The sequence below is a fragment of the Varanus komodoensis genome, unplaced genomic scaffold (genome assembly GCF_004798865.1).
Source record: "Varanus komodoensis strain SLA01 unplaced genomic scaffold, ASM479886v1 scaffold8, whole genome shotgun sequence".
NCBI lineage: Eukaryota > Metazoa > Chordata > Lepidosauria > Squamata > Varanidae > Varanus > Varanus komodoensis.
The window spans coordinates 8,546,195-8,571,847 of record NW_025336481.1 but is presented as its reverse complement, the minus strand read 5'-3'; the positions used below and the strand labels follow the sequence as shown (position 1 = coordinate 8,571,847).

Here is a 25,653-nt window from a genome sequence, read left to right as displayed (position 1 = left end):
TCCAGTGAGTTTCACTAGATGATCATGAACTCTAGTAGAAGCGAAACGGAAAAAGACTTCCTTCTGTATCTACTGTCTTCCAGTTTTATACATATCTATGACATCCACATTTGCTTGCCATTTTCTAAACTGAAAAGCTGTCCAGCCCCATAAGGAAGTTGTTCTAGACCCAGGCAGGTCTGTGAAATCCTTTCCCACAGATTTCCTCCTCCAAGTTCATGCTATGCTAGATCCATGCACTTTTTAAAAATAACAAAATCACACCTATTTTGAGTGCATTTTCCAAATGAGCGTATTGATGGATGCAACCCCCATCGCCTAGACACGCTTGAGGAATGTGCATGGTGGGCTTCGTGCATTTTAGAAATGTGTGGATGCCCTTGAATGTATCCTGCTGTGGTTGTAGTTGTGCGTGGAATACTTCATAAGCCCAGAAATGTACAAATTTCCAGCCACGAACTATGACTGTTTCCACATTTGGTTCTGGGAGATGTATGTTGAGTATATGGAGGAAAAAACATCTTGATAGAGAAAAGGTATCACCCATTTCTATTTCTAGATGGTAATAAAGACACCCTGCAAGGCTGTTCATTTCTCAGAGCAAGGCAGTCAGCTCAGGTAGCTGATTGGGGTGTCATGAAAGGACAGCTAATTGTCTGTCAGTGATTGCATCGTTCTTGTTTTTCAACTGCCCGGGAGCAGGAGGGTGGGGCTGGAGAGTTTTTCTGTTTTATGTATCAAAAATATTTGGTGCACTACACCTTGACAGGCAGCAAAGATGCCTTCCACTGACCCCACCTGAAAGCAGCACTTGGTCTCAGGTCACTCAGAAAGCACAGTAGGCAAGCCAGATGTTGTGTCTGTCCAGCATCTGGCAAGAGTCCAATAGTCTTACCCCCGGACTGGACAACTTTTCCACCCACTTGAACCACACTTGGCAATGAGAGACCAGCTGCTCACTCTGAAAGGTGGCAGTGGAAAAGTTCAGGGCCAGCAGGAGATACGGAGAGGACCACCACACCCTTCTCTCCACTCTCATGCACCCTCAAATTCAGATAGCTTCTCCCCACTCCCTCCCTCCCTCTTCCATGTAGTCTTTCACCAGACCCGAGGAGCTAGGCACTTTCCTTTCTTGAGCCTTTCAGAAGGATGGGAAAGCAAGACTGTGATGAGGAGGGACCTCCCAGCAAGCACCACCCTTCCCATCTCAGCCACATTCCTGCACCCTGCTAAACAGCATGGGTTGTGCAACAAGCATGAGAAAGCTGGAGGGCAGAGGCCGTTTGCAGGAAGCGAGCATTCAGCTGAGACTTCAGGCCCTGAAGTGGACTGAGGGTGGCATGCAGCCAACTCCTCCCTGAGCACCAGTGGCACCAGCTTAGCCCTCAGCATGCAACTCTACCTGCTTAAGTGCATCCCTTCCCTTACTCTCCTCCCCCTCCTGCAATGCTTAGGCTGTAAGGGCCTCACCGCAGGGACCTGCCTGGTTGTTCTTGGCTTCTGTTACTTAAGTGCTGTGTGCCTTGGTGGCATTTAGTAATCCCAACAGTCATCATTCTCTCTCTTGCTTCCCTTTCCAGTGAAATTTAGTGGCTGCTCAGAAAACAAGGGAGTTCGCTATGAAACCAACAGCCTGGACTTCAAGGTGAGGACCGATGGAACGATCTACACCACCAAACAGGTGCAAATCCCCTTGGAACAGACAATATTTATGGTGACCGCATGGGACTACCAGGCCCAAAAGAGCTGGGAAACCATGGTCAGGTTACTGGTGGGAGAGAGAACACAACACAGGGGACACAAGGTAAAGACAATGTTAATGGAAATTGTAGTAGCTCTTCATTTACTATATCCTAAGGCCCAGTGAACTGCTGCGTAGCATTTATGCTACTCTTGCAGAATCCACTCATTATCTTCTGGGCTTGTTCAAGTGTTCGTGTTGAGCCTGTAGCCTGTGCTGTCTTGATACTTGACAAGCCAATTCGATTGTGAAATAACTTTTCAGATTCTAATGGCAAATTACAGTGTGCAGAAATGGAACATGTTACAGTCCTGCCTGGAATGCACGACTTTACACTGATGGGGTGAGAATCATGTGTTTGAAAGGCACTCTATTAGCAAGAAATCAACTCTAGTCCCTAAAACTCTAAAGCTAAAAGCTAAAACTGTCCTCCCTAAAATTCTAGGTATTTATGAACTGAGCTGCTTGTTTGTTTGTTTTTAAATCTGGATGCATTTGAACAGACAATCCACCCCTCCCTGTCTTCTATCTGAAATAGTGCAGTCCAGGAAGGAAAGCACTGTGCTTGAATCAATTTGCTATCAATGCAGCACAGGAATAGAGAAGCATTGCTCAGGAACTTTACCAAAATCCCATCACTGCTGTAGCCTAAGCAACTCTGTAGACGACCTTTCAATTTGGGGTGGCTTTCTGGTTACAACACAGCAACGGATTCCCAACTTCAGGCTATCCATGAAAGGGGAATTGGGCAGAAATGTACAATAATTTTGTTTGGGTTGATTTGCAACTAGAACATACCCTGTTTGCATTCCTGAACAAACATGAGCACATTTTGCTGACAAAGCTCACACATTCCCAAACTTGTGATGCAGGCTCCAAAAATACTTGCTTTCAAAAACAGCACTCAGCCAAAGTGCATCTTTTGGAAAAAAAATGCATTTGTTATACTTCAGTCAAGGAGGGGAATTGGGGGATAAATGGCGGAGGGGAAGTTTGCATGGAAATGCCACTTACTGTACAAACAGCAGCAAAAGTTCACAAATGATAATGGAAAGGAGGTAGAATGAGCTTTGAGGTGGAAATTAGAGGACCTGGACAAGTCAATTTTTGTTGATTCGCCCGTCCCTAGAAGGGGGAAAGGCAATTTGCAGGGGGGAAAGCAGGAGGCAGAGGAAGAGGGGTATATGCCCGCTTGCCGCATCCCCCCACCCAACAGTTCCTTTCCCCTCTACCCAAGGTTCAGCTGATGCCAAAACCCCAGCTAGACCCTGAGGCTGGAGAGGTGAAGTAGTGGACAGGAATGGGCAGATGAAGGAAGCGTCTTCCTGCCATCTTCCTCCTACCACGTCTCTTCCTCAGTCCCCCATCACCCCTGCATTTCTGTGGGCCGTGAAGCATGGGGTTGCAAAGCTTGCCGTAGAACACCCCCAGCTATATTTTTAGCCCAGGCTCTGTCGCAGCTGTTGTTTTCTTAGTTCTTGTTTACATATATTGCTGTCTTAAGTTAGAAACAGAAACAAAGCGAATCAGAAGGGGCCTCCCGGTCCATCTAGTCTGGCCCCCAGCTCAAGCTGGCTCTGCTCATGCAATCCCCAACATGCGGTTGTCCAGTCTTAAGTTCTGTTAAGTATTATGCAGTGCCCACCCCCTGCCCCATCTAGGCCAGTCCAGTGCTGTTATTCTTTGCCACCAGACTAAGACTTTCCACTATCCCTGGCCTCTGAGGGCACATGGGGGACTGTTTTAATGAATCGGCAGCATGTATTCCTTCTGGTTGCCACCAATGGCTCGTTTGAGTAATGCTTTGAGCAGTTTTACATTTCCTGTTTTAATTTCTGTTGCAAGGACCCTGCGTCTTTCTTGAAACAGTGTCCAAGAGTGCAGTCTGGCGAGTCTGCCTGCAATCCTCTGATCTTGGATTATGGGCATTCTGTGGGGAATACGAGAAGCGTGAAAGCAAACGCTACTTCTGTGGAGTGTGGACTCCCACTTGGCAAAGCACCTAGGCAGCCAATTTTGGCAGCCGCACTATGGTACTTCAAAAGGGGAGGAAGGGAGGCTGAGGCGGCATCAAGATAGATCATACCTGGCTGGTGCCAGTCTGCGCCCATCCATGCCTCCTCCTAGCCCACTAAGCCCCTTCTCCAAGGTCACACTTATGGACTCAAAGTGACAGTGGCAAGCAGGGGAAGGGGACTCTGAATGGTCCTATGACCCCCCCCCCCCGGTGCTCCCCATGGGCCACAGGATCATGCTGTAAGAAATTGTATCATTATTAATAATAGTAAAGATATCCTAAATGGCTTCCACTTCCTGTGGGGCAGGCAGGAAATATAAATAATAAATACTTAGAAGGGTATCAGACAGGCAGGCTTTCTGCAACAGGAACTGTAACTTGTAGTAGCGAGACCCTTGTGAATAATTCTCCGGCCATGAATTCTATTCCCTCCACGCAGGCTTTCAAGTTAATGTTGCTAAAGGGGAGAATTGACTTTTGAGCTGCTTCTTCTTTATTCTTAAAAGGCCACTTGATCATCCTTGAGATTGAACTCTGGTGAACTGGGGGAAATTTCTCATATGAACCTGCCTACATATTCTTCCTTTGTGGAGATGCATTTCCTCCTTTTGTTGACGCAGGGGTGGGAAGGGAAGCCAAAATGCTCCTCTTTTCCAGAGCTTTAGCTCAGAGCCTCTTCCAGACTCATGAGGCTGGCCCAACTCTACCTCTGTTTCTGCAGATGACAACTGAATATTAACCTGGGGCTCTTTGTCAGTGCTTCCCATCACGATAATTTATTCCATTGACCTCTGTGTTTGGCCCTGTAGCTTAGTAGAAATGCTGTTTGCTGCCAAAGAAGGATCCAGGTTTTGAGCTGATGATTTATTACCTACAGATGAAGAATGGTAGGGATGGAGGGACAGTTAAAAAATAATAATAATAATAGTGACTCCTTCCTCCTGGCCTTAAGAAAACCCTACAACTGATATTCTCCTCAAGGTGCAACTGCAGCTTCACTTGGTAAAATTCCTGAACTCAACTGTAGTTTGGAAGGAAAGAAGGAAGGGAGGGAGGGAGGGAGGATGGAAGGCTCTGAGGTTATATGATAAGTTGGAAGGAGTTAATTTGGGTTTAATTAGTGCTGAAATGGAGAACAAGGGCATAGCATGAGGGAAAGAGAAGCTGTGGGGACAGAAAATCCAGGGGAAAGGCTTGGAGGGCGTCTTGCCCCTTCAAGCCTGGCAGTACTAGCAAACGGGGAGTGATGTCTTCCATCTGCCGCAGAACAGTCTTCTCAGAGAGGGTCTCTCGGCACCATTGTGGTGATCCTTCTTTGATGCAAGGGAAGACCTTTTTCCCACCCCTCCCTCCATAAACACCTTCATGTTAATTGAGGTCCTCTCACTTCTAAAATGTGTGCCTTAGTTCTGGAGTTGCTCTGAGTTTTGTTTCTCTTGCTGTGCAGATGCTTGTTTGATTTTATACAATTAAATATTTTGTATTTGAATTGGAGGGTGGGGGGTGTTAGCACAAGACACTGAGAGAACCTGAAGTTATGGTGTGATATTGTTAATTTTGTTAATTAATACAATTTGCTTGCTAGTTGTGAAGTCATGCCCGACCCATCGCGACCTCATGGACAAAACTCCTCCAGGCCTTCCTGTCCTCCACCATCCCTTGGAGTCCACCTAAGCTCACACCGACAGCTTCAGTGACTCCATCTAGCCACCTCATTCTCTGTTGTCCCCTTCTTCTTTTGCTGTCAATTGTTCCCAGCATCAGGCTCTTCTCCAGGGAGTCCTTCCTTCTCATTAGGTGGCCAAAGTATTTGAGTTTCGTATTCAGGATCTGGCCTTCTAAAGAGCAGTCAGGGTCGATCTCCTCTAGGACTGACTGGTTTGATCTCCTTGCAGTCCAAGGGACTCGAATAAAGTAAAATCCAAATACTTTGGATGAGGACATGTTGAAAAAAATAGGTATATTTAACCTGGACTAGGGTAGACTGATGGAAAACACGATAGCACCATATAAATAGCAGAAGACTCTCTTGCAGAAGACTGAAAATACGTTATCTTGGCTGCCCCAGAAGATAGCAGTAGATCTAATGGTCATAAATTATGTGAAGGTGGATTGCATCTTCATGGTATGAACGACTGCAACTGTATATTGCTGGGCTTCCCACTAGGGCTGACCTACAAGGGTTGAGCCCATGTTGGCTGGAGGAAGCTGTTCACCCTGTGGCTTCTCCTGCACCTTCTTCTTTGGGAGAACCAGACTTCCCAAGCCCTCATCCATGAGCTGGGAGGTCTACCATGCCAAGAAAAGTGCTTGGACAGTAACTAACTACCTTCTCAAGTTTAACAGCCCAGTTTTTTATGGTCTGTTAAATGAAGCAAGAGAGTAGAGTTAGACATACTGTATACACAACCACCCTGAACAATTGTACACCCAGGATATGGAAAACTGTGCTGTACAATTCTTGCACACTGAGAGGGATCTTAGTATCCATGTCAATGGGATATGAAATTCTGTGTAATGCTGTAATGGCAGAAATATAAATATTAACCTCTGACATGTGAGAACTTAGAGCCAGGCTAATTGGCTAAATAGGTCCCATGGAGAACAGGCAGAGATATCCAGGGTGCTGGGATGCTACACCTTGGCCATAGATCCTGCTGACCCAAGCAGGGACTGGCAGCCACAATCTTCGTGGATCAGTGCACTGGTTTGATGGCTTTTAGCCAATTAAGTTTTATGTAAATATTGATCATCATAGAAACATAGAAACAGAGCGAGTCAGAAGGGGTCTCCCAGGCCATCTAGTCTGACCCCCGGCTCCAACCGGCTCTGCTCATGACATGACCAACTTGTGCATGACTAGCCTATCCTTGAACAGTGGGAAGAACAAAGGAGGGAACACAAAAATGAAGCATTTAAGGAGAAATGGAGCCATGTGGCTAGTGGGGCAGGTTACAAATTTAACAAATAAATAAGTGGACCCAGCAAATTTCAAAATTGTCCGCGCCATTATCTTGCTAGCTCTGCTGAGGTACTGAGAGTGGAATTTCTCTCACTTTTAAGGTAGATGGCTCTGGATTTTGCTTAGAAGGGTATCTAAGATAAGGTCTGAGGACAAGTTGGAGCCGAGTCCCTGGTTCTCCTGAGAGCAGAGTCCCCTGCTGCTGTGGGCATTGATGGAATTTGTTCCATACTCCACAGAACAGACTGGTTTGATCCAGACCATCCTGATATTCTCCAGATGTTGTTGAACTACAGAATTCCTGACCTTGACCATGCTGGCCAGGGTTTATGAGAATGGTAATCTGTAGGTAAAAGAAAGATATATGTAGGCACCAGATTGCTTTCATCTATAGGCTGAAAGGCCAGGAGACACCAAAGGATTGTGGGTACTGGGAGCAGCTGGGCAACCCAACCCTAAGGGAATGTGCATATTTTAATGCATTGGGAGATGGAACTTTCACATTTCCTTCCCATGCAAAATTCCATGTTGTTTCAGGATTATGGATCAAACCATTGCCTTCTGTGATCTACTTAGCAGTTCTCCCAAGCCCTGCTGAATAAAACCAGCTGTGATGCATTTAAACTTTAGTAAAATATTTGATTGGAAATTCGTATAATATTAATACAAGTTGAACTCTGGTTCAAGATGGAAAGAACTGCAGCTTTTTAAAATTCATATCACTCTTTCCTTAAAAGCCTTATTAGTGTATAGTTTCAGGGTAAAAAAAACAAGAGAAAAGCAAGACTAATGACAAGGTCACCAAGTGTATTATTGTGTGTCATCATTGTGGGAGACTGAACTTCTGCTTTATTTAACTCCCTGTTTTTAGGAGAAAAACAAGAGGTGGTTTGCAAAATAAATAAATAGGTTTGCATGATTATTTAAAGGATATCAAAGCTGAAATGAATCCCATTATTGAATCAAAACCCAGTGATTTTCAAGTGCTGACCCCAACATATGTCTTCAAGGAAACAGATCTGGAAATGCTTTTGTTTTTTGGCAATCCAATAGAATTTAAGTGAAAAACATTCTGCCCGCTATTCTTTCTACAGTGGCTAGATCTGTCTAAAGGTACTTTGTGTGTTGCTCTCTCTTCCTGGTTTTCTTCTTACCTTCTAGTTGAATGATGTACTCATGAAATCCAGCTCTGAGTTTGTTCTTTGTCACATGAGTCAGGATAACCTGTACAGGTACTGAACCAGCACCTGGTTTCAGAATGGGTTGGATAGGAAAAACTGAGCTTGATTCCTTCCAAGCCAGTGACACAACTGCAGGAAAAGTCCCATATCTAGGGAAGTGGTGTTCAGCCAGTCTTGGAAAGGACTGGGAATGTCAGAGAAATGTGAACTTGTGGAAGCTTATTCTACCTTGATTCCATTTCTGATTATGAGCATGTGTGATTGTCTGAATGGTAAAAGTGTTAATTTGTGCATTTCTATTGCATGTACTCAGTTGTATATCTCCATCCACTTAACTAAAGCATAAAAATGTGTGGGGTTTTTTTCATAATGCACATTTTAAAAGTGCACATTTTTTCTAATGAAAGTATTCTGCAGTCATAGACGTATGCTTTGGAACATTGCCGAAAACTTGCACTTATGTTTGTGTTAAGAGGAGTGGTCCTCTTAAACAAATGCAGATGGAATTCTCACAATTCCTACCTTGGAGAAATGGGGTTATATTCTCCTGAATAAGCAAGTTAAGAACATAAGAAAAGCCACGCTGGATCAGACCCATGATCCATCTAGTCCAGCACTCTGTACAGATGGTGGCAAACCAGCTGCCCACAAGGTCCCTCCAGCAGGATGGCCCAAATTCCTCAACAACTGGGGTATGCAGGCAGGCCACCTCTAGTGAAGGAGGGAGCACTTAGCCAGCAAGGCTGCTAGCCCCTGGTAGCCTCCTCCCTCATGAATCTGTCCAATCCCTTTTAAAGCCACCCAGACAAGTGGCCATCTCTAGAGACATTCAGAAAGGAACTGGACAGCCATCTGAGTGGGACAGTGTAACATGGTGTCCTGCAACAGCAGGAAGTTGGACTCAATGGCCTTCATGGCCTCTTCCCACTCTACTATTCTATGAGTCTATGATTTCCCATAGCAGCAAATTCCATAGTTTAATATATGATGTTGAAAGAAGGACTTCCTTTCATCTGTCCTTAACTTCCCACCAATCATCTGTCCTTAACCTCCCACCAATCAGCTTCATGGAATGCCTGGGGTCATTCCAAATGCCATGGGAAAGGGAGGAAAATGTCTCCCACACTGTGCATTATTTTGAACATCTCTCTCATGTCCCCACTTCCTCGCTTTTTTCCTAAGCTGAACAGTTCCAGATGTTGTAGCGGCTCCTGCTAGGGGAGCTGCGCCAGGTTCATAGCAGTCGGGATGCTTTTAGATCCAGCTTTATCATTAGATACCCATGTGGGCTCTTTGGCTTGGGGAACATTCCATTTAGTGTTTGCAAATGTCTAACGTAGAACCACCCACCAACTCCTGCTGGTTCACCATTCTTGAACAGGGATAGCCTAGCCACAGTGTCCTAGCTCAACTTAGGCTACTGCTCATGGGCCAGGCTTGACATGGCAATACTTAAAGATGGTGGCAGTTGTCAGATATCCGCAAACCTGAAGCTCATCCTGCCTTAAAGAGCAAAAGTTTCATCATTACCTGACCCATACATGAGCAACTTTATTTTCATTCTAATTAGCCCCATAAAATAACCCATCCCACTTTCAGGGTAATCCAAGAGGTGTTATAAAATTGGAAGAATTTCAGGGAGGGTTTCTGTTTTGTGGGTTGGTGTTTGTTTTTTTGTTTTGTTTTGTATTTTGGTTGTTCAGTCTTGCAAGAAACCTGATAGTAATTCAATTAGAGAATGCAAATAAGGTCACAGATTTACCACCAGAGCGCTGAATTACACACACACCCCTTGAGAAAATGGAGTGATATTCTAGAAAAACAGTAAATACTTAAGACAAAAGTTTTCTCATTTGGCTGGATATTTTTATAACGGAATGTGTTGAAGGCACTTGTGGGCATATTCTGTAAAAAGAAGAAGGGAGGTGGTAAAGCTGGGAGCCTTGTTTATGAAATGAATAATTTGAATTTCCAGCTTACGTCTGCATTTGTGGAAGTTACACTTGAATGATATTGTATTTCTGAGGGAAAAGAATGGGGAGAGCCTTTTTTGTGGGAGGGGACTTTGCTCGTAAGTATTTCCGACTTGATAACTTTGTTTATAAGAAAGTGGACCTTTCCTGGCTTAATTAAAGAGAAAGACACTACAATTACTCACAGAGAATAGCTTGATGAGCGCTTTCTTCCATTTTTCTTATGCAGCCATGACTGCTGCAGAGTCAACATTCAGTGTGGTGTGTGAATGAAGATCTTTGCATATATATTTTTTAAATTTCCTTGTTGCAAAGCTCTGAATAGGAGATTAGGTGTAGACACACAGTTTGCTTGCAGTTTGTCCTGGAATCAAGACTGGACATTTAAGAAGGAGGACTGAAAATCTGCAATTGGCTCATTACACCACCTGCCCTTCCAGCAACAGCTTAGCAGGCATCGAAACCCATCAGCTTCTGTCTGGGAGGAGGCAATGCAACAGAGAGATGTTCGAAATTGTACCTTATGTAATTTTTTTCCATATGTAATATTTTTTCAGACTTCTATGTGCCATCAAGTTTTCTCCAACTTATGGTGACCCTATGAGGGAAAGACTTCCAGAGCTAACCACCACTTCCCCATGATCCCTTTCCTGGCCAGTCATTACCAAGATCCCCCACCAGAGTACATATGACAAATCTTTGACCCAGTGTATCTCACTTGACCCTTGCCTCTATTAAACCTCATTTTCCATGTTACTACCCATTTGGAGAGATTTATTTCAAGACTGTTACTGTTTTGTTTTGGCCAGAAAACATTCGCAGCAAACTTGGCAACCTCTCTGCTAACCCCTAACTTCAGATAATGTATGAATGTCATGAGCGGAGCCAGCTGGAGCCAGGGGTCAGACTAGATGGCCCGGGAGACCCCTTCTGACTCGCTCTGTTTCTATGAATATGCTGAAAAGCGTCAGTGTGATGCAGGTCCTTGGGAGACCATAGTGTTTACATCTTTCCCTTGTGACAACTGTCAGTTTGTTATTTCTAGTTTCTGCTTTTGTGCATTAAACAGTTCCTGATCCATTTCTCATCACCTACCTGGGAACACACCTAATCAAGGCTACCAGATTCTCTTTTCATGTGATGAGGAGATCTTGCAAACAGGCAGGTAGCAAAGGTTAGGAGGTCGTACCTGCCACATCATCTGAGCATAGTGTGCTCATAAATAGATCCATGTGCACGCAAATCTGTTGACTTTGACAGGCTTTTCATTTGCTCAAGATGCAGGGAACTGAAGAGGCAGTATACTAATCAAGGCAAGGTCCTGGACTGAATTAAAATCTCACCCTAAGGTGATTTCTTTTCTTTTCTTTTCTTTTCTTTTCTTTTCTTGCCTTCCTATTTTTCATAAAACTGAACCACTCATGCATTAAAAAAACACCTCTCAAATAAAAGGAAGCAAACACAGAGACCTAAGTTTTCCTCATCATGATATAGTGTTTTTTGCCCTGTAAGATCTGCACCCTTGACCTTCAGTATCTTTATTTCTTGTTGCATTCTACCACAGCTTTCTTCTACCACAACAACAGGCTGGTGTAAACAAAGCACATCTTCCTGAAGACACACACACACACACACACACACACACACACACACACAGAGTAAACCACTGTGCTCCTTCGTGGGATGAAAAAATGAGATGTAGTGCAGAAACGTTGCTGAAGGATGGAAGAAAACCTTCAGAAGAGAGCCATAGAGTAGACATTCCATTCTAGAACATCATAATTTTAAAAAAGCATTCCCATTTTTGGTCTTCTGTTGCCTTGTAGGACCTGTGATGGACAAAGTATGTATGAATTCTGTGTTTTATTATAAAGACTTTTGCTCAGGGTGTGATGTGGCCTGAAAGCATTGCTCCATAAATAGGTCTTCCATCCTGCAGAACAACTGGAGAAGCCGTTCTGTTCTGTCCACACTTGCTGTATCATGTTTCCTTGCTAGAAGCCCAAGAATATCTGACAACATCTGGGAGGAGCGTACCATGAGATGATATCCACAGCAGCAGCATCACCTTTTTCAGAGCTGGGCTCATACTGGCCTTAAAAAAATCATGTGTTAGATATTTATTTCAGTTCTATATCACCCAGGGGCTGCGTCATTGTAGTTCACAACAATTGAAAGCTTGATAAACTATCATAGAATTTATTATATATAGGAAATAAAAATAACAATCCAAAAAAGCTGCATGCTCCCTGGGCCCTCCAAAACATTTTTGGTGGCTGATCTAAATGTGTTCTCCCTCATGAGGAGGAGTGGCTGAGGCCATGTCTGGAGTCTTTCAAAAATGGCAGTACCTCATTCTTCTGCAACTTACTTCCACCAAAAGACCCCCAGTGCCGGCTCTGAAGATGAAGCTGTGAGAGCCTTCCTACAACAGAGTCCCTAGTGTAACCTCAGAGGGCATTATGAAGGTCACAGAAAGCACTCGGAATTTTCCTATGGCCAGACAACCTCCTCCTATTATTGCAGCAAGAGACAGTTCCAGCCTCCAGGAACTATTTGGAGTTCTCCACGATCATATTTGTGGATTGCATTTGCCTTGTTCTGGCTGCTGTTGGATGCTACCAGCTTCCCCTGCAACCCACACCAGAGGACAGACAGAAGACACGATGCAGCCTAAGCCTCTACAATGTTTAATAATGTCCCAAAGATTGTATCACCTTTACTGTCCATTTTACAGCCCACTTCTAGATGTTCTGGGGGCACACGCCACTATTTGTTATCTCCACCAGATTGACATGGTGGGTTGCAATTGTATGGCAAACATAAAGGCCTCAGAACGTTCTCTCAGGAGCCATTTTGACAGTGTTTTTCATCACTGCCAACAATAAATCAAGTGATTGCACCTGGAACCAAAATTTGAAATACTTCTGCTATTTTGAGACTTTACAATGTGATTCACACACTATTTTTCAATAGTTCTTGATAGTTCGTATCACTCACTGCTTGACATCCCAACAGCCATGTTTAAGGTCATATTGGAAAGCTCCTAGATATTGCCAGAAAAGTCAACAGTGGCAAATGTCAAGGGCTGTGGGAGGGGGAGCATGACTGTATAAAAAAAGATAATGAAACATATTAAGGTAGCAACACTCACATTTATAGCTGAATGTCTGTGTGTGCACGCACACTCCCGTCATTTTTACATTTCTTCGTTCATCCTAAAAAGCTCATTCTTTCTGATGAGATTTCTTCCTTGTGCCCTGTTCATTCGTTAGTTCCCAAGTTGTCACATGATTCCATCCTTCTGCCACAGACTAACCCTAACCGTAATTTGAGGTATGAGCCACCCAAAGTTAATTATTGGAAAGACCACAATCGTGTACCCAGTTAACTGCATATAAGCCCCGTTAAACTTCAGAGGGCTTACTTGTGAGTAAACTCAGCTAGGATTATACAACAAATCATATTCCTTTTAGCTGATAGGTTTACGTTTGTGCTCTAATCTTCCTATGAAACTACTGGTACTTGCAATGCTTAATTTTGCCTGGATTTTACCCTTTGTTTTTATGGCATGCTTTTGAAGCAATCCTAACCCAGGATTGAACACTGTGACTGAGAGAGATGAACTTCTGGTTGTCCTACAGAAGGATCTTTCTCTTTCCTGGCTCTCTGTGACCATTGACTTGAACATGAGTGGTGGACCTGAAGTATACAAAGTCTGGGTTGTACCACTAAAGAGCAATTGAGACAAAAGATTCATAGTTGCATCTGCTTTACATCTGTATCAAGATATAACCCATAATTAAAAGACTTTAATGCATGCAGGGGATGGTGCATGGAAACAAACCTGCACCCGGATTCTCTAAAAGGGCCTTGACAAAAGGGGGTGGAAGCGGAAAAGTTGAATTTATTTGGAGCAAGCATCCTATGGGGGGCCTCTGGAGAGCCCAAATGGTGAGATTTCAAGGCCATGGATTAATTATGTGTACTGACCCTGGAGTAAGATTCTGAGAGCAGCTCATGCTTATATCCAGGGCTAAGACCTTTTTGGGGACTTCAAAAAGGAGCAGCCAGTTCATTGGAAAATCAGGGTCACGGGAGTCAGAGATGAAGAAGTGGCTGTGAAATTCATTCCATTGAAAAATTCATTCTGTTTACTAATTTCTCATGTCTGGAAGTAATAAGTGAAGTGAGACAGAGTTGCACACCAAATCTGTTTCCCATGCTTAACAATACAAACTGTTGAGAGCAGAATATACGCCAAAGTGTGGACATTAGTGGCATGAGCAATACCAAATGCTTAGGTACATGAGGGGTGTCACATGGAGGTGGGTAGAGACTTGTTCTCCCCTGCAGAGGAAGGCAGGATGCGCTCCAACAGAGCCGAGCTCCAGTTTGGATGCCAGGAAGCACTTCCTGACACTAAGGACACCAAGGGTATGGAATGGGCTTCCATGGGAGGTCGTTGAGGCCCCATCGGTGAGGGTGTTCAAAGATAGGCTGGACATGCACACGGTGGGCATGTCATGAGCAGAGCCGGCTGGAGCCGGGGGTCAGACTAGATGGCCTGAGAGACCCCTTCTGACTTGCTCTGGTTCTATTTTTCTTAAATTAGCGAAAAGTCCCCATGAAACTGCACTAGATCAATGGAAAGTTCTTGAGAAAATGTGTATTTTTAAAAAAAAATGCACATAGAAATCAGCAGTTTTGATGATATCTATGTACAAAAATGTGAATATGCATCCAGATCTTATTTAAAAGGAGAAAGCTCTCAATCACCTAAGAAGATGCCACTTGCTTAAGCCTACATATCCAACAATCCTAGTGATAATAAACTTGGCAGTAGGTCAGGACAAACCCTTTTGGAATCCGTCCCTCCAGAAGCTGCAGACTTCCTCTCATGGTTGGCCCAGTCCTGGAAACCAAGCTGAGCCAAGAGGAAGTCCGTAAACACTTGTGAGTCCCCAGCTGTGCAACCAGCAACCTGCCCTGTTAGGAGAAGCTGCAAAATGCCAACGGGGAGCTGTGAGCCGGCGCTCTGCAGCCATTCCCGATGGACAAACGTCTTCCCTGTTTGCCAGGAACTCAGACTCTGGGCTGCTGCAAAGCTGACTGGACTCTCAGAAGCCAGAATTGGGGAATCTGGGGGATTTCCACTCAAAATGAATTCCTCGCACATACCTGTCCCAGAGTGAGGAACAAGTGGAAGTTTCAGGTCACGGCTTTTGCAGCAGTGTGTGGAATCAGCTCATGGCTGTCCCAGCAGTGGTGGGTTGTGTTCTCCTCACTCCCCCACCGTCACAGTGGCAGATTGCCGTTCCTCTCCCAGAGGCCGTGCACATTGCACACGCACACACGCACACCCAGCAGCCAGTTTTGAGCCATGCCTCCTCCAAATCCAGGTTTTCCAGCTTGTGGATGAACGGCAAACTGAGGTGCTTGGTGTGTCACTGAAGTATCCCTTGTAAAGAGCAGCACTTTTAAATTACAAGAACTAAAGCTGTTCCCTATTATACACTACCTGTATGCAGTCAGAGTGCTTTATAGTGTAAAAATAATGCTTTGCAATCTAGTGGATGAAATACAAAAGATCTAAGGCATGAGGAGGAAGGAGGCAAACAATTTCAAGGACCAATTCATGCATAATGTAATATAATGGGTATCTAATGAGCAGCTGGAATTGCCATTGCATGAAACGTTTCTGGGAAGCCCAGCATCTGTACCCACCATGATGAAGCAAATGGATTCCAAGCGGCCACTGGGGTTAGGGATGCATGGATTTCATTAAATGCAAGGTCAGTGACAGATCTATGATTCTATAGAATCCATTCCATTTGAGTTTTGCAGATTTTTAGGCCCTTTTCATTTTGGCAATGGAATTGGATTTTGTGGGGATGTGTTAATATGCATTTGTGCAAATTTGCATTTCTAAAACCGCACATATCTGCCAAAATTTAATCAATGACTTAACTAAACTCGGTGGTCATTTCCAGCTGGAGTTTTTTGTATTTTTCCATGATTACATCTGCCTAAAATTACAGAAAGTTAAAAAAAACTGGTGCACAAGTCTGTAGAATTTGTGCAATATGGGAAAAGGTAGTCTGCTGGGATTTTTCTACCCTCTCCCACCACCACTGCCATTAAAGTTTCCGAACTTTAATGGCCTGATGCCATGGTGTTGGTGCCTGATGGATGCAGCAGTCTCTCCCCCCTCCCCGCCCCAACACATAAATGCTTCTGGATCCCAGCCCATCCAGATGATGCCATCTCCTGGGCTGAAGGAATTGGGGTGACAGATGATGGTGCTTCTCTTTTCAGTACTGGCCAGTGCAAAGGAAAGGAAGGTGTGCCAGCATGGGTGAAATCATTGCCCCCTCAGCCAATGAGGGTGAGAGGAAGCAGGTGCCACTCATTCTTGGTGCTACTCATTGCACCAATGAGCTTCTTTCAGGGGTGGGGGGTAGGAAATGTAGAGCAAGACCTGGCTCTTGGAGAGAAGGAGGCAAATTGCAGTTGGGGTTGATGGAGTGGACCGTGTGATTCTTACTTCTTCCTCTCAAACCCTTGGGAGAAAAGACTGCAGGACATTCGGAGAGGACAGAAACTCAAGTGGCAATTGGCCCGAGCCATGACAGTGGAAAGAGCATCGTTCTGTCTTACTTGTGCATCAGATGCAACCGGGGAAAATGCTTCCGTTGCAGCTCTGATTGGTTGCAGTCTCTTATACCACTGTTATACTGGGACAGTTATCCCAATGGCTAGTGCACGCCCACCTTCATTAGCAATCCTGATCATCCCCAGTGAGACCACTTTGCAAAGTAGAACTCAGGCCCCCAGACCCTTGTCTGCAGAATAAAGCAGCCTTTGAAAATTCAGAAGCTGGCCATCTCGAATGTTGCATAAACACCCCCTTTTAGCATGCCAGATTTGCAGAGTGCAGCCTCAGTGAACATTTTGCAAGCCTTGTGTCACTTTTTTATTTTTTATTTTTTGTCATTACGAGATGTCTGTGTTAGAGTCTCTCGCTCAGTCTTTTTCCCGTCTGTCAACTGACTATTCCTGCGCGCTTGCCAAAATTGACAATTTTTCTTACTAATTGACTCTAATGTGAACTGTTCTATGCAGCCCCACTGTTAACGGAAGCCAGCCCTCCTGGAAACTAATGAATTTCTTGCTTAACTAGCTGATTAAAAATATATATTTCATATTGCAATTGTGTTCTATGCTCTAAGTATGGAGGTAATTTTATTTAATGAGTTCCTAAGCAAACATAACATTCTTGATTGTGAGCCACCAGTTTTGATAAAGGTCGCAAATACGCCATTGCCTTTGTTTGTTTTTAGAAGTTGCAAAGATCAAACAGTTTGATCTGACACTTCAAACAGCCTGTTAGGGTTGGTTCCTGTTTGCTTCTAAAATTAAGGTACTTTTCAAGGACCAAAAAGGTGAATGCATGTCTAGCTATCTATCTTTCTATCTGTCTTTCTATCTATCCCAGTGCTGTTCATTATCTGTAAAGTGGAAGTCTGTTGCCCAATTCCCATTTCTTTGTCAATTAGCGAATGCCTTTTATGCAAGCACATTAATTTAATACCCCTGCTGAAGTGCTGTGCACGGAAGAACATCTTGCAGCTAAAATGCCAGTTTTTCAGAGTGCTTTGACACAAATCGTTCATGAATAGCAATTTGTGTTTTGATGCTAATGGGACGTGACGCAAAGCTGCCTTTGATTAACTTCACCATGGAGCTTACAACTATTTGTAAATATGGCTGATAGGTAGCCATAATAGTTTTCCAATAGGAGGGCAAGAAGACATGGGGAAGGGGATTGATGCCTAATGGAGATAACAACTTAGCACCAATAAGATGAAGCAAATCACAGACTGCAATAATTGTTGGGGACTGAGGATTTTTCTGTCCTTGCTGCTGCATTTGGGGGTTGCTGCTGATCTGATTTTGGGCAAACTGAGCAGTGACCTAAATACAAAAGCAATATTTATTAGGGAGCGCATGCACGCACACATTCTGCTTTGGTTTCATAAGCTTGTCTTTTGTTGCGCTGCAAAAAAATGCCAAATTGAATCATAGCCTTTTGCCCAAAAGAGGATCAAAACATGTATGTACAGAAGTGGGAGACCATAACAAGAATCTTGTTTTTTTCCTATTCAGTTGCAATGGCCGCTAAATGTATTTGCAGAACAAAATACGTGCAGATGCTTCTGCCTATAGCCTACTGTTTTGCCACTCTCGTTATTTTTCGTAAAAAAAAAAAAAATATTAGTAGCTAGCCATTTATTTATGTTTTTGGAGGCTGGGCCAAATAAACTAAAATTTTTACATTCCATTTGTCCTCTCATGTGGTGGTTCTACTCATGAGAAGATACCCTGTGTTATCTGCCAGTAGGATGCTTTTCCAGTTTTGTAGATTCAGTGGCTTTTGAGGCATTGCTTGAAATGTTGTGGGCGATAAATTACCCTGCAATGAGAGGAACCTTGTGCTGGTGTACCATTCAGTTGCTGAAATCTGCCGTTACAGAAAGGTTGTCTTGGCTACTGGTAGCTATATACTGGAGACTTGTAGCTAGGGTACAGAAGATAATTCATGCTTTCTAGAAGGAAGGAGTTTCCATCTTTCAAAGTCCTCATCATACATCACGAGGTAACTGGCAAATTCCTGGTTCACATTCTGTATTGCAATTTATTCATAAGTAGTCCTCCTTAAGACTCCTGTGAGTCCCTTGGACTGCAAGACAATCAAACCGGTCAGCCCTAGAGGAGATCAACCCTGACTGCTCTTTAGAAGGCCAGATCCTGAAGATGAGACTCAAATACTTTGGCCACCTAATGGGAAGGAAGGACTCCCTGGATAAGAGCCCAATGCTGGGAACAATAGATGGCAAAAGAAGAAGGGGACGGCAGAGAATGAGGTGGCTAGACGGAGTCACTGAAGCAGTCGGCGTGAGCTTAGGTAGATTCCGGGGGATGATGGAGGACAGGAGGACCTGGAGGAATGTTGTCCATGGGGTCGCGATGGGTCGGACACGACTTCACGACTAACAACAACAATAAGCAGTTCTACTGATTTGTTCTTCTAGGACGTTGTCACAAAGTGCCTCTTCTAAAATGTCCCCAAGTTTCAGCCTCCTGAGTTTTACAAGATTTTTTCCTATAAACCAAAGCATACCCTAGAGAAAAACACTTCTCAGCATCTTCATAGCAATGGTTTATGGGGTATTTTATGCCCCAAAAAAGGAAAACAAGAAAGTTTATTATAGATCATCTCAGTCTCTTTTTAATGCTAAGGTTTTTAGCAAACTCCTTCAGCAAATGAAGCTGAGGGGAAGTAGGCTATGGTTTTTAAATTTAGTGGGCTAAACTCATCTGGAATATTGTGTCCAGTTCTGGGCACCAAGATTTAAAGAAGATGCAAAAAAAAAAAAAAATAGAAAGGATCCAGAGGAGGGCAACAAAAATGATCCAGGGTTTGGAAACACTGCCCTGTGAGGGGAGACTGAGAGAATTGGGCATGATCAGCCTTGAGAAGACTGAGGTGGAGGGGCATCATTTCACTCTATAAGTACCTCAAAGACTGTCACAAAGAGGAAAGTCAAGATCTTTTCTCACTGATACCAGAGTGTAGGACAAGGAATAATCACAGAATAATAAGTTGCAACAAACCAGATTCAGGCTAGATATCAGGAAAAGTTGCCTTATTGTCAGAGCAATACAACAGTGGAACCAGCTGCCTAGAGAGGGAGTGGGCTCTCCCACACTAGAGACATTCAAAGAGAAACTGGACAGGCAGCTGAGTGGGATGGTGTAAAGTGGTGTTCTGCAACAGCAGGGGGTTGGACCCTATGGCCTTCATTGCCCCTTCCAACTCTACTATTCTATGATTCTATGAAATTGTTGCCATGCAGAGTTCAATAGGCCAAGCGCTGTAAATGATCTTGTTTGCATTGCCTCTGGAAGGATCGAACCTTATTCGTACTTGCTGATGAATGAATGCCATTATTACACTGATAAAACCTCCTAGGGGAAATTTCAGTCAGTCCAAAAGCTACTTATATGCATCATTTTTTCTTGCCTGAGGCATTTTCCTTTGGGGTCAAAAAAGACCTCAAATACAGCTGGTGCTAGTATTGTTAACATGCAGTAAACAGCCTGTTAAGAAAAAAGAAAACAGTAAACCCTTCTCTGGGTCTTTGATTCATAAAAGTATTAGGATCTAACAGGTTAGGCCTAGTTAAGCAAACGAAGTGGAGTTTGTCCGGGAAACTTCAGAGCTCCTGTGTGTATTAGATTTTCTACATCCATTTCAATCTGGATTCTGTCCGTGGTATGCAGGCTTTGTTAGAAAAAAGACAAGGTGACTATGGCCTCATTGAATTCTGTGGTCAGAAGGCTGGAAGTCAGGGATACTGCTTTGCACTGGTTTTGCTTCTAGCTCACAAGTAGATTTCACAAAATGCTGCAAGCGTGGCAGCCGAATTCCCTGGCTGGGGACTCTCAGTTTCAGGCTCAATTGCAGCAGTCTTTCCTATGTGCATAGATCCAATGCCTTGCCTAGGTAGGTAGAGTGGATCCAAGGGATAAATCAGAAATTTGTTTCACTTTATTTTATATCAGAATTTTATTCAGTTCACACTCTCTAGACCACATACAAACTCAGACAACATCTGACTCTGTACATGTCTGTACATGTGCAAGCTTGCACTCAGAAACATGTTCAAGTGCATGCATACCTTTGAAAACAAGCATGACCCTGCACATTTAAAATGTGTGCAAAAACATTTTAATCAACGGGAGAACCATGCTTACATTTGAATAATGCACACAGTTGATGCTTACATTAGGAAAACATGCATGGTTTTTCGTAAGAAAAGGACACCAAGTTTGTCATCTGATATAGTCTTAATCTGGAACATCAAGATGGGATTTGGGGAACTTTGATGAGCTTGGGTGTTGCTAGTTCATGCATCCCTATAATCATTTTCAGAATGCCTTTCATTTTTCACCAACTCGAATGGCTTTCTTGCACCAAACAGACCGTATTTGCATCACAGTGCCTTGTATAGTTGGTTTTATTAACAGTTTTATATTGTGACTAGTTTTAATGGCTGGTGTTACAGTGCGTTTGTTTTTGTGACTTTGATTGCAGGGTTTTGTGGTGTTTTTATTCTTCTAATAGACTTCTACTGAGGGAACAGATGTTAAAGGACAACTAATACGTTTACTAAGAGCCGGTTTAGACCCAATCCTGTGTCTGTTTCAACAGAAAAAGTCCCCCAAGCGGGCTGGGTTGGAGGACTTGTTTCTGTCTAGACAAGTATAAGGCTGCTTACTAAATAGATAAGTCAAAGGTACAAAAAGGCAACAGAGGTAGTAAAACTGGCAGGTGAGGAGAGAAAATTGTCAGGAATCACATTGCTCTCCGGGCTTTAAATCAACAACAACTTTATGGCTTTCCTGGAACAGTTATTGTTTGTTCATGTAGAAATGGCACGCTATTACCATGCAGAATAGGTAATGTTTCCTTTATGGAGTCAATATCGATAAAATTAATAATCTTTGCACGTTATGATCCCCTATCTCTTATGCTCGGAATGGTGGCTTATTTTCCTAAATGTTCGCACAGCTCTGAAAAGGCACTGGTAAAGCTGGTGCACAAAATCAGATATGATATTATGTAAATGGGCTGGGGATACGCTTGGCTGGATAATAACGTCCAGATGTCTCTGTAGCCAGGGGCTGACTGATCTCAAAAGCAGGTTGGCTGGGAGAACTGCCAGCTGGCTGGACGGGTTACTGCTAACTGTAGCGTAAGGTGAAAGCTGGCGTTGCTTCACACTCCCTGGTCCAGCTTGCAGCCAAGTGAGGAGGCTGCGAGTGGCTCCGGAGTGCTTGGATGGTTGCTGGAGCTCGTGGCAAATGTTAACTGGATGGTCTTTACTCTGGCAACTGTGCGATTCCGTCCTCGGCTTCCCAGTTCTCAGGGCAGGGCCCACTGGCTCATTGCTCGTGCAGCAAGGCAGGCACCGCACACAGGAAGAAGGTGGCTTCTTTGTACATGGAGCAACCCTATTTCTCATGCTCAGAATGGTGGCTTATTTTCCACACTTTGGGGTGAACCCAGTGGCCTTGAGCTGTGGAGACAGGCTTTAGAAGAGAGCTCGTAAGAGGTGTCTGTCCTCCTGAACTTGTAGTGGAGATAATTTGTGGGATTTGTCTGCTAATGCACTAATGTCCATTCCCAGCAGTTCCTCCTGGGTAATAAAAGCTAGCCAATGGTACAGTGTAGGGCTCAAGGAGTGGTAAGTGCATCTCTGTATGACGGGGTGGTTCCTGCTCTCTTTAAAGAGGAAGTAGTGTGACCACTGCCGAAGAAATCCAGCCTGGACCCTGTGGTTCTTGACAGCTACTGCCCATTCTGAACTATCCCCTTTCGTAGAGAAGGTACTCAAAGACATCATGGTGAACCAACTTGAGGCACTGTTGGAGGCTGCTGATTCTAGACCTCTTCCATTCTGGGTTTCGACTTGAGAACCAACCCAGCCTTGGTCACTCTAATGGATGACCTTTATCAAGAGAGGGACAGCAAGAGTATAATGCTATTAATTTTGCTCAGTCGCTCATCGGCACCTGAAGCTACCTCCAGATGTTTTGATCTACCGCTCTCATCAGCACTAAGCAGTGTAGCCAATGGTGAGTCTTGGCCTTCAAGTTGCTCATCACATGTTAAACACAAGGTTTTAAGATTCTTCTAAGCTCTTGGGAGGCCAAGGAGGGCTTACCCCTGTTGTATTGAGTAAAAGAGCAAATAAAAAGACTCTGGAACCTTCATGATAGATCAGAAACTTAAGTTAAGACTGAATGGACATTAAAGTTGAATGGAAGTTATGTCAGCATTAATGATGGGTGACCTGAGTGGAGTCGTTATTCGGGAAGTAACAAATCCACTCTCCTTGTCAGCTTAAATAGGAGTTCTTAATACAAAATTACATTCTGCATATATGAATTTTTACTCATGTACAACATCATGATGCATTTTGAGAGCTAGAACTTAGAATCACACCGTGTGACGTGACATCAAATGTCACCGGATTACGTGGCTCCTTTTGGATTGGTTGTCTTCCCATGACCCGTCCTTGTGATGATGTCATGTGATCCTTACTCACTGTGCTGATCACCAGCATTGTCCTCAGCTGTGACAATGGTGGCAATTGCAATAGGGAAAGCAGCTTATTTTTTCCTTAAACAAACTCAAAGTGACTTATATCCTTCTCCTCCTCCTGCTCGCAATCCTATCCCCACAACAATGGCCCTTTGAGGTAGGCTGGGCTGAGAGTCTGTGACTGGCCCAAAGTCACCCAGTTGAGCGTGGGCAGATCTAGGTGGTCAGTCACCTGACTACACAGGGACAGAATCTGCAAACTGCTTTTCTGCCCATGCTCCAGAGTTCCTGATCCATTCAGAATTTCATAGCAAATTTTCAATATATACATTCAGGCTCACTACAGAGGTGAGCATTATGAGGGGGAGGTTTTGACCAATAAGCCAATTAATCCCTATTTATAAAAATGCACCTTTGTTCTTAGGATGCAGTGCATTGTGGGATTTCTAATGTTCATACTGAGGCGTCCACTGTCTTGTTGTAGAGTAGAGATCCTTCCAGAACTCATTTTGGGAGAATTCTGATACGAACTGGCCCTATTTTCATCACCTGGACTAATGTACAAATCAGAGTTAGTTATCCATCTGCTTCACACTTTTTGGTTTTTTTTTATCCTACATGTATCAAACTACATTTAAAATATGAGCTTTGAAAGGAATATGTTTTAAAAACACATATTTTGAGAAAAATCTGTTCAGAAAAAGCATATTGGAGAGAAAAATATTTTTTAGAAATTGATATTTAAATATTTATTTACATTATTTGTTTCTGCAGATTTTTTTTAAAAAAAGGTAAATGAATTTAGAAATGGGGCAGAATAAACAGGTGGGAGAACGGAAGTGGAAGTAAATGATTTGTCCATTCCTATATATATGTAGGTGCATCATAGCATATGGTCTGATGTGCTGAAAAGTTCGTGGTTATAGACAGCAGGGAAACTGGTAGACCAGGAGAATGTAAGATTTTAGTATAGTTGTTGAAATTCTTAGAGCCTCGAGCTCCAATATTCATTCTGAATTCACCCTTGGCGGAGATTTCAGTAGTAAGCCTTTGGCTTTTTAGAACCGCCTTGTGTGGCGAGCCATGAAACTACAGTGGTACATCTTCTTGGACCAATATATTTGCAGAGATCATTTCCAGATGGATTTTAAAGCATTTTGGAGAATCTTGCCTCCCTTCCAGAAAGTATTCTGCAAAACCTTCCTCCAATTTTACCACTGGCAAATAGGAAGGAGAGTTCTGGGAGGTGAATTTGCTTTGTGCTAAACAGCACAAGCTGGGAACTGACCCCGCACTAGCTGCCTGCCCATTGGGTCTCCTAGGCAGGCAGAGCTGCCAAAGATGTCCTGTTTATGCTTAGACTTTGTAGCAGCAACAGAGACCTTCCCGGATCTATGCATTTCCATAGCTTCTTCCACCCTTGAGTTTGTTCTTCATCTCTGGGTTTGACTGGTCCCTTAGCAGCGGCTCTGAGGCATTATTCCTGGCACCTGGTTCCTGCACGTAAGAACAGCCAAGTTGGATGAGGCCAAAGACCTATTTCATCCAGCATTATCTTCATACAGTGGTTAACCAGTGCATACTATCTCTGATACTGGAAGTATTAAGTAGCTCTCATGACTAGTAGTCCCTGAAAGACTTCAGGACAGATCCTTTAGGAAAAAGCTAAGAGAGCTGGCTATTACTTAGACTTGACAGCAGATCTTATGCAGAGAGAGCCAGTGTGGTGTGCCGGTTAAGAGCACGGAACTGGGACTCAGGTGATCTGGGTTCTAGTCCCTGCTTAGCTGTGGACCATTCTGAGAGTTCTGTGCTAATCAATGGGATATAAAAACCTAAATGAATAAATAAATAAAATGGAGCCAGCTGGGTGACTTTGGGCCAGTCACAGACTCTCAGTCCAACCTGCCTCACAAGACTGTTGTCAGGGGGATATGATTGAGAACAGAATGAAGTAAGCTGCTTTGAATTCTTTAAAAAAGAAAACAGTAGAATATAAATCTATTAAATAATAAATATCCAAATTCTAGCTCCTCTGTGTGGGCATGTTGAGGTGCTCCAAATGCCTGGTTCAAATCCAGGAACAGTATTACATTTAGCTCAAGACATGGTGAATTTGTTCACCCATTAAGAAAAAAAGAACTTATTTGTGCTTTTAAAAAGAACTGTTGGTACTATTTCTCCTATGGCTTTCAAGGCCTGTGGTGGCGCTTTAGACAGAAACCTGAATAAGTTTGGCATTCATCCTCATGATGTTTTGTTCACACAGTTGACTCAGCTTTTGAACACCGGAGAGCATGTACAACTTATTCAAACACTGTGGAGAAAATGAATGCCATGAGAACACGGCTGTTGACAAATGGGATGAAAGCGCATTCATGTTGTTGTTTCTGAGGAAGCTCATTGGGGGTGGGGACGACAAGGCTTTGTTGAAAGGAAGGGAGCTTGTGATTCATGTCTGATTTCCTAAGTCACTTTCAAACACGCAGACAGTCTAATCTTCACTCGTGGAGGAAGTCATTGCTGGATGGGGAATTGTGCTCACAGTTTTGCTGTCTGATCCACTCATTTCAGTTAAATTCTCTGTCACCAAACTGCTGTTTAT

At 43.6% G+C, this 25,653-nt stretch overlaps 1 protein-coding gene across 1 annotated transcript in view; it reads left to right on the top strand.

Annotated features, from left to right (window-relative positions):
• CDH4 (cadherin 4) overlaps positions 1–25,653 on the top strand; it is an 859,900-nt gene that overhangs the window by 535,374 nt on the left and 298,873 nt on the right. The window contains exon 3 of the mRNA XM_044455739.1: positions 1,581–1,804. Coding sequence (XP_044311674.1) covers positions 1,581–1,804 — 224 coding nt within the window. The remainder of the gene's footprint in view (positions 1–1,580; positions 1,805–25,653) is intronic.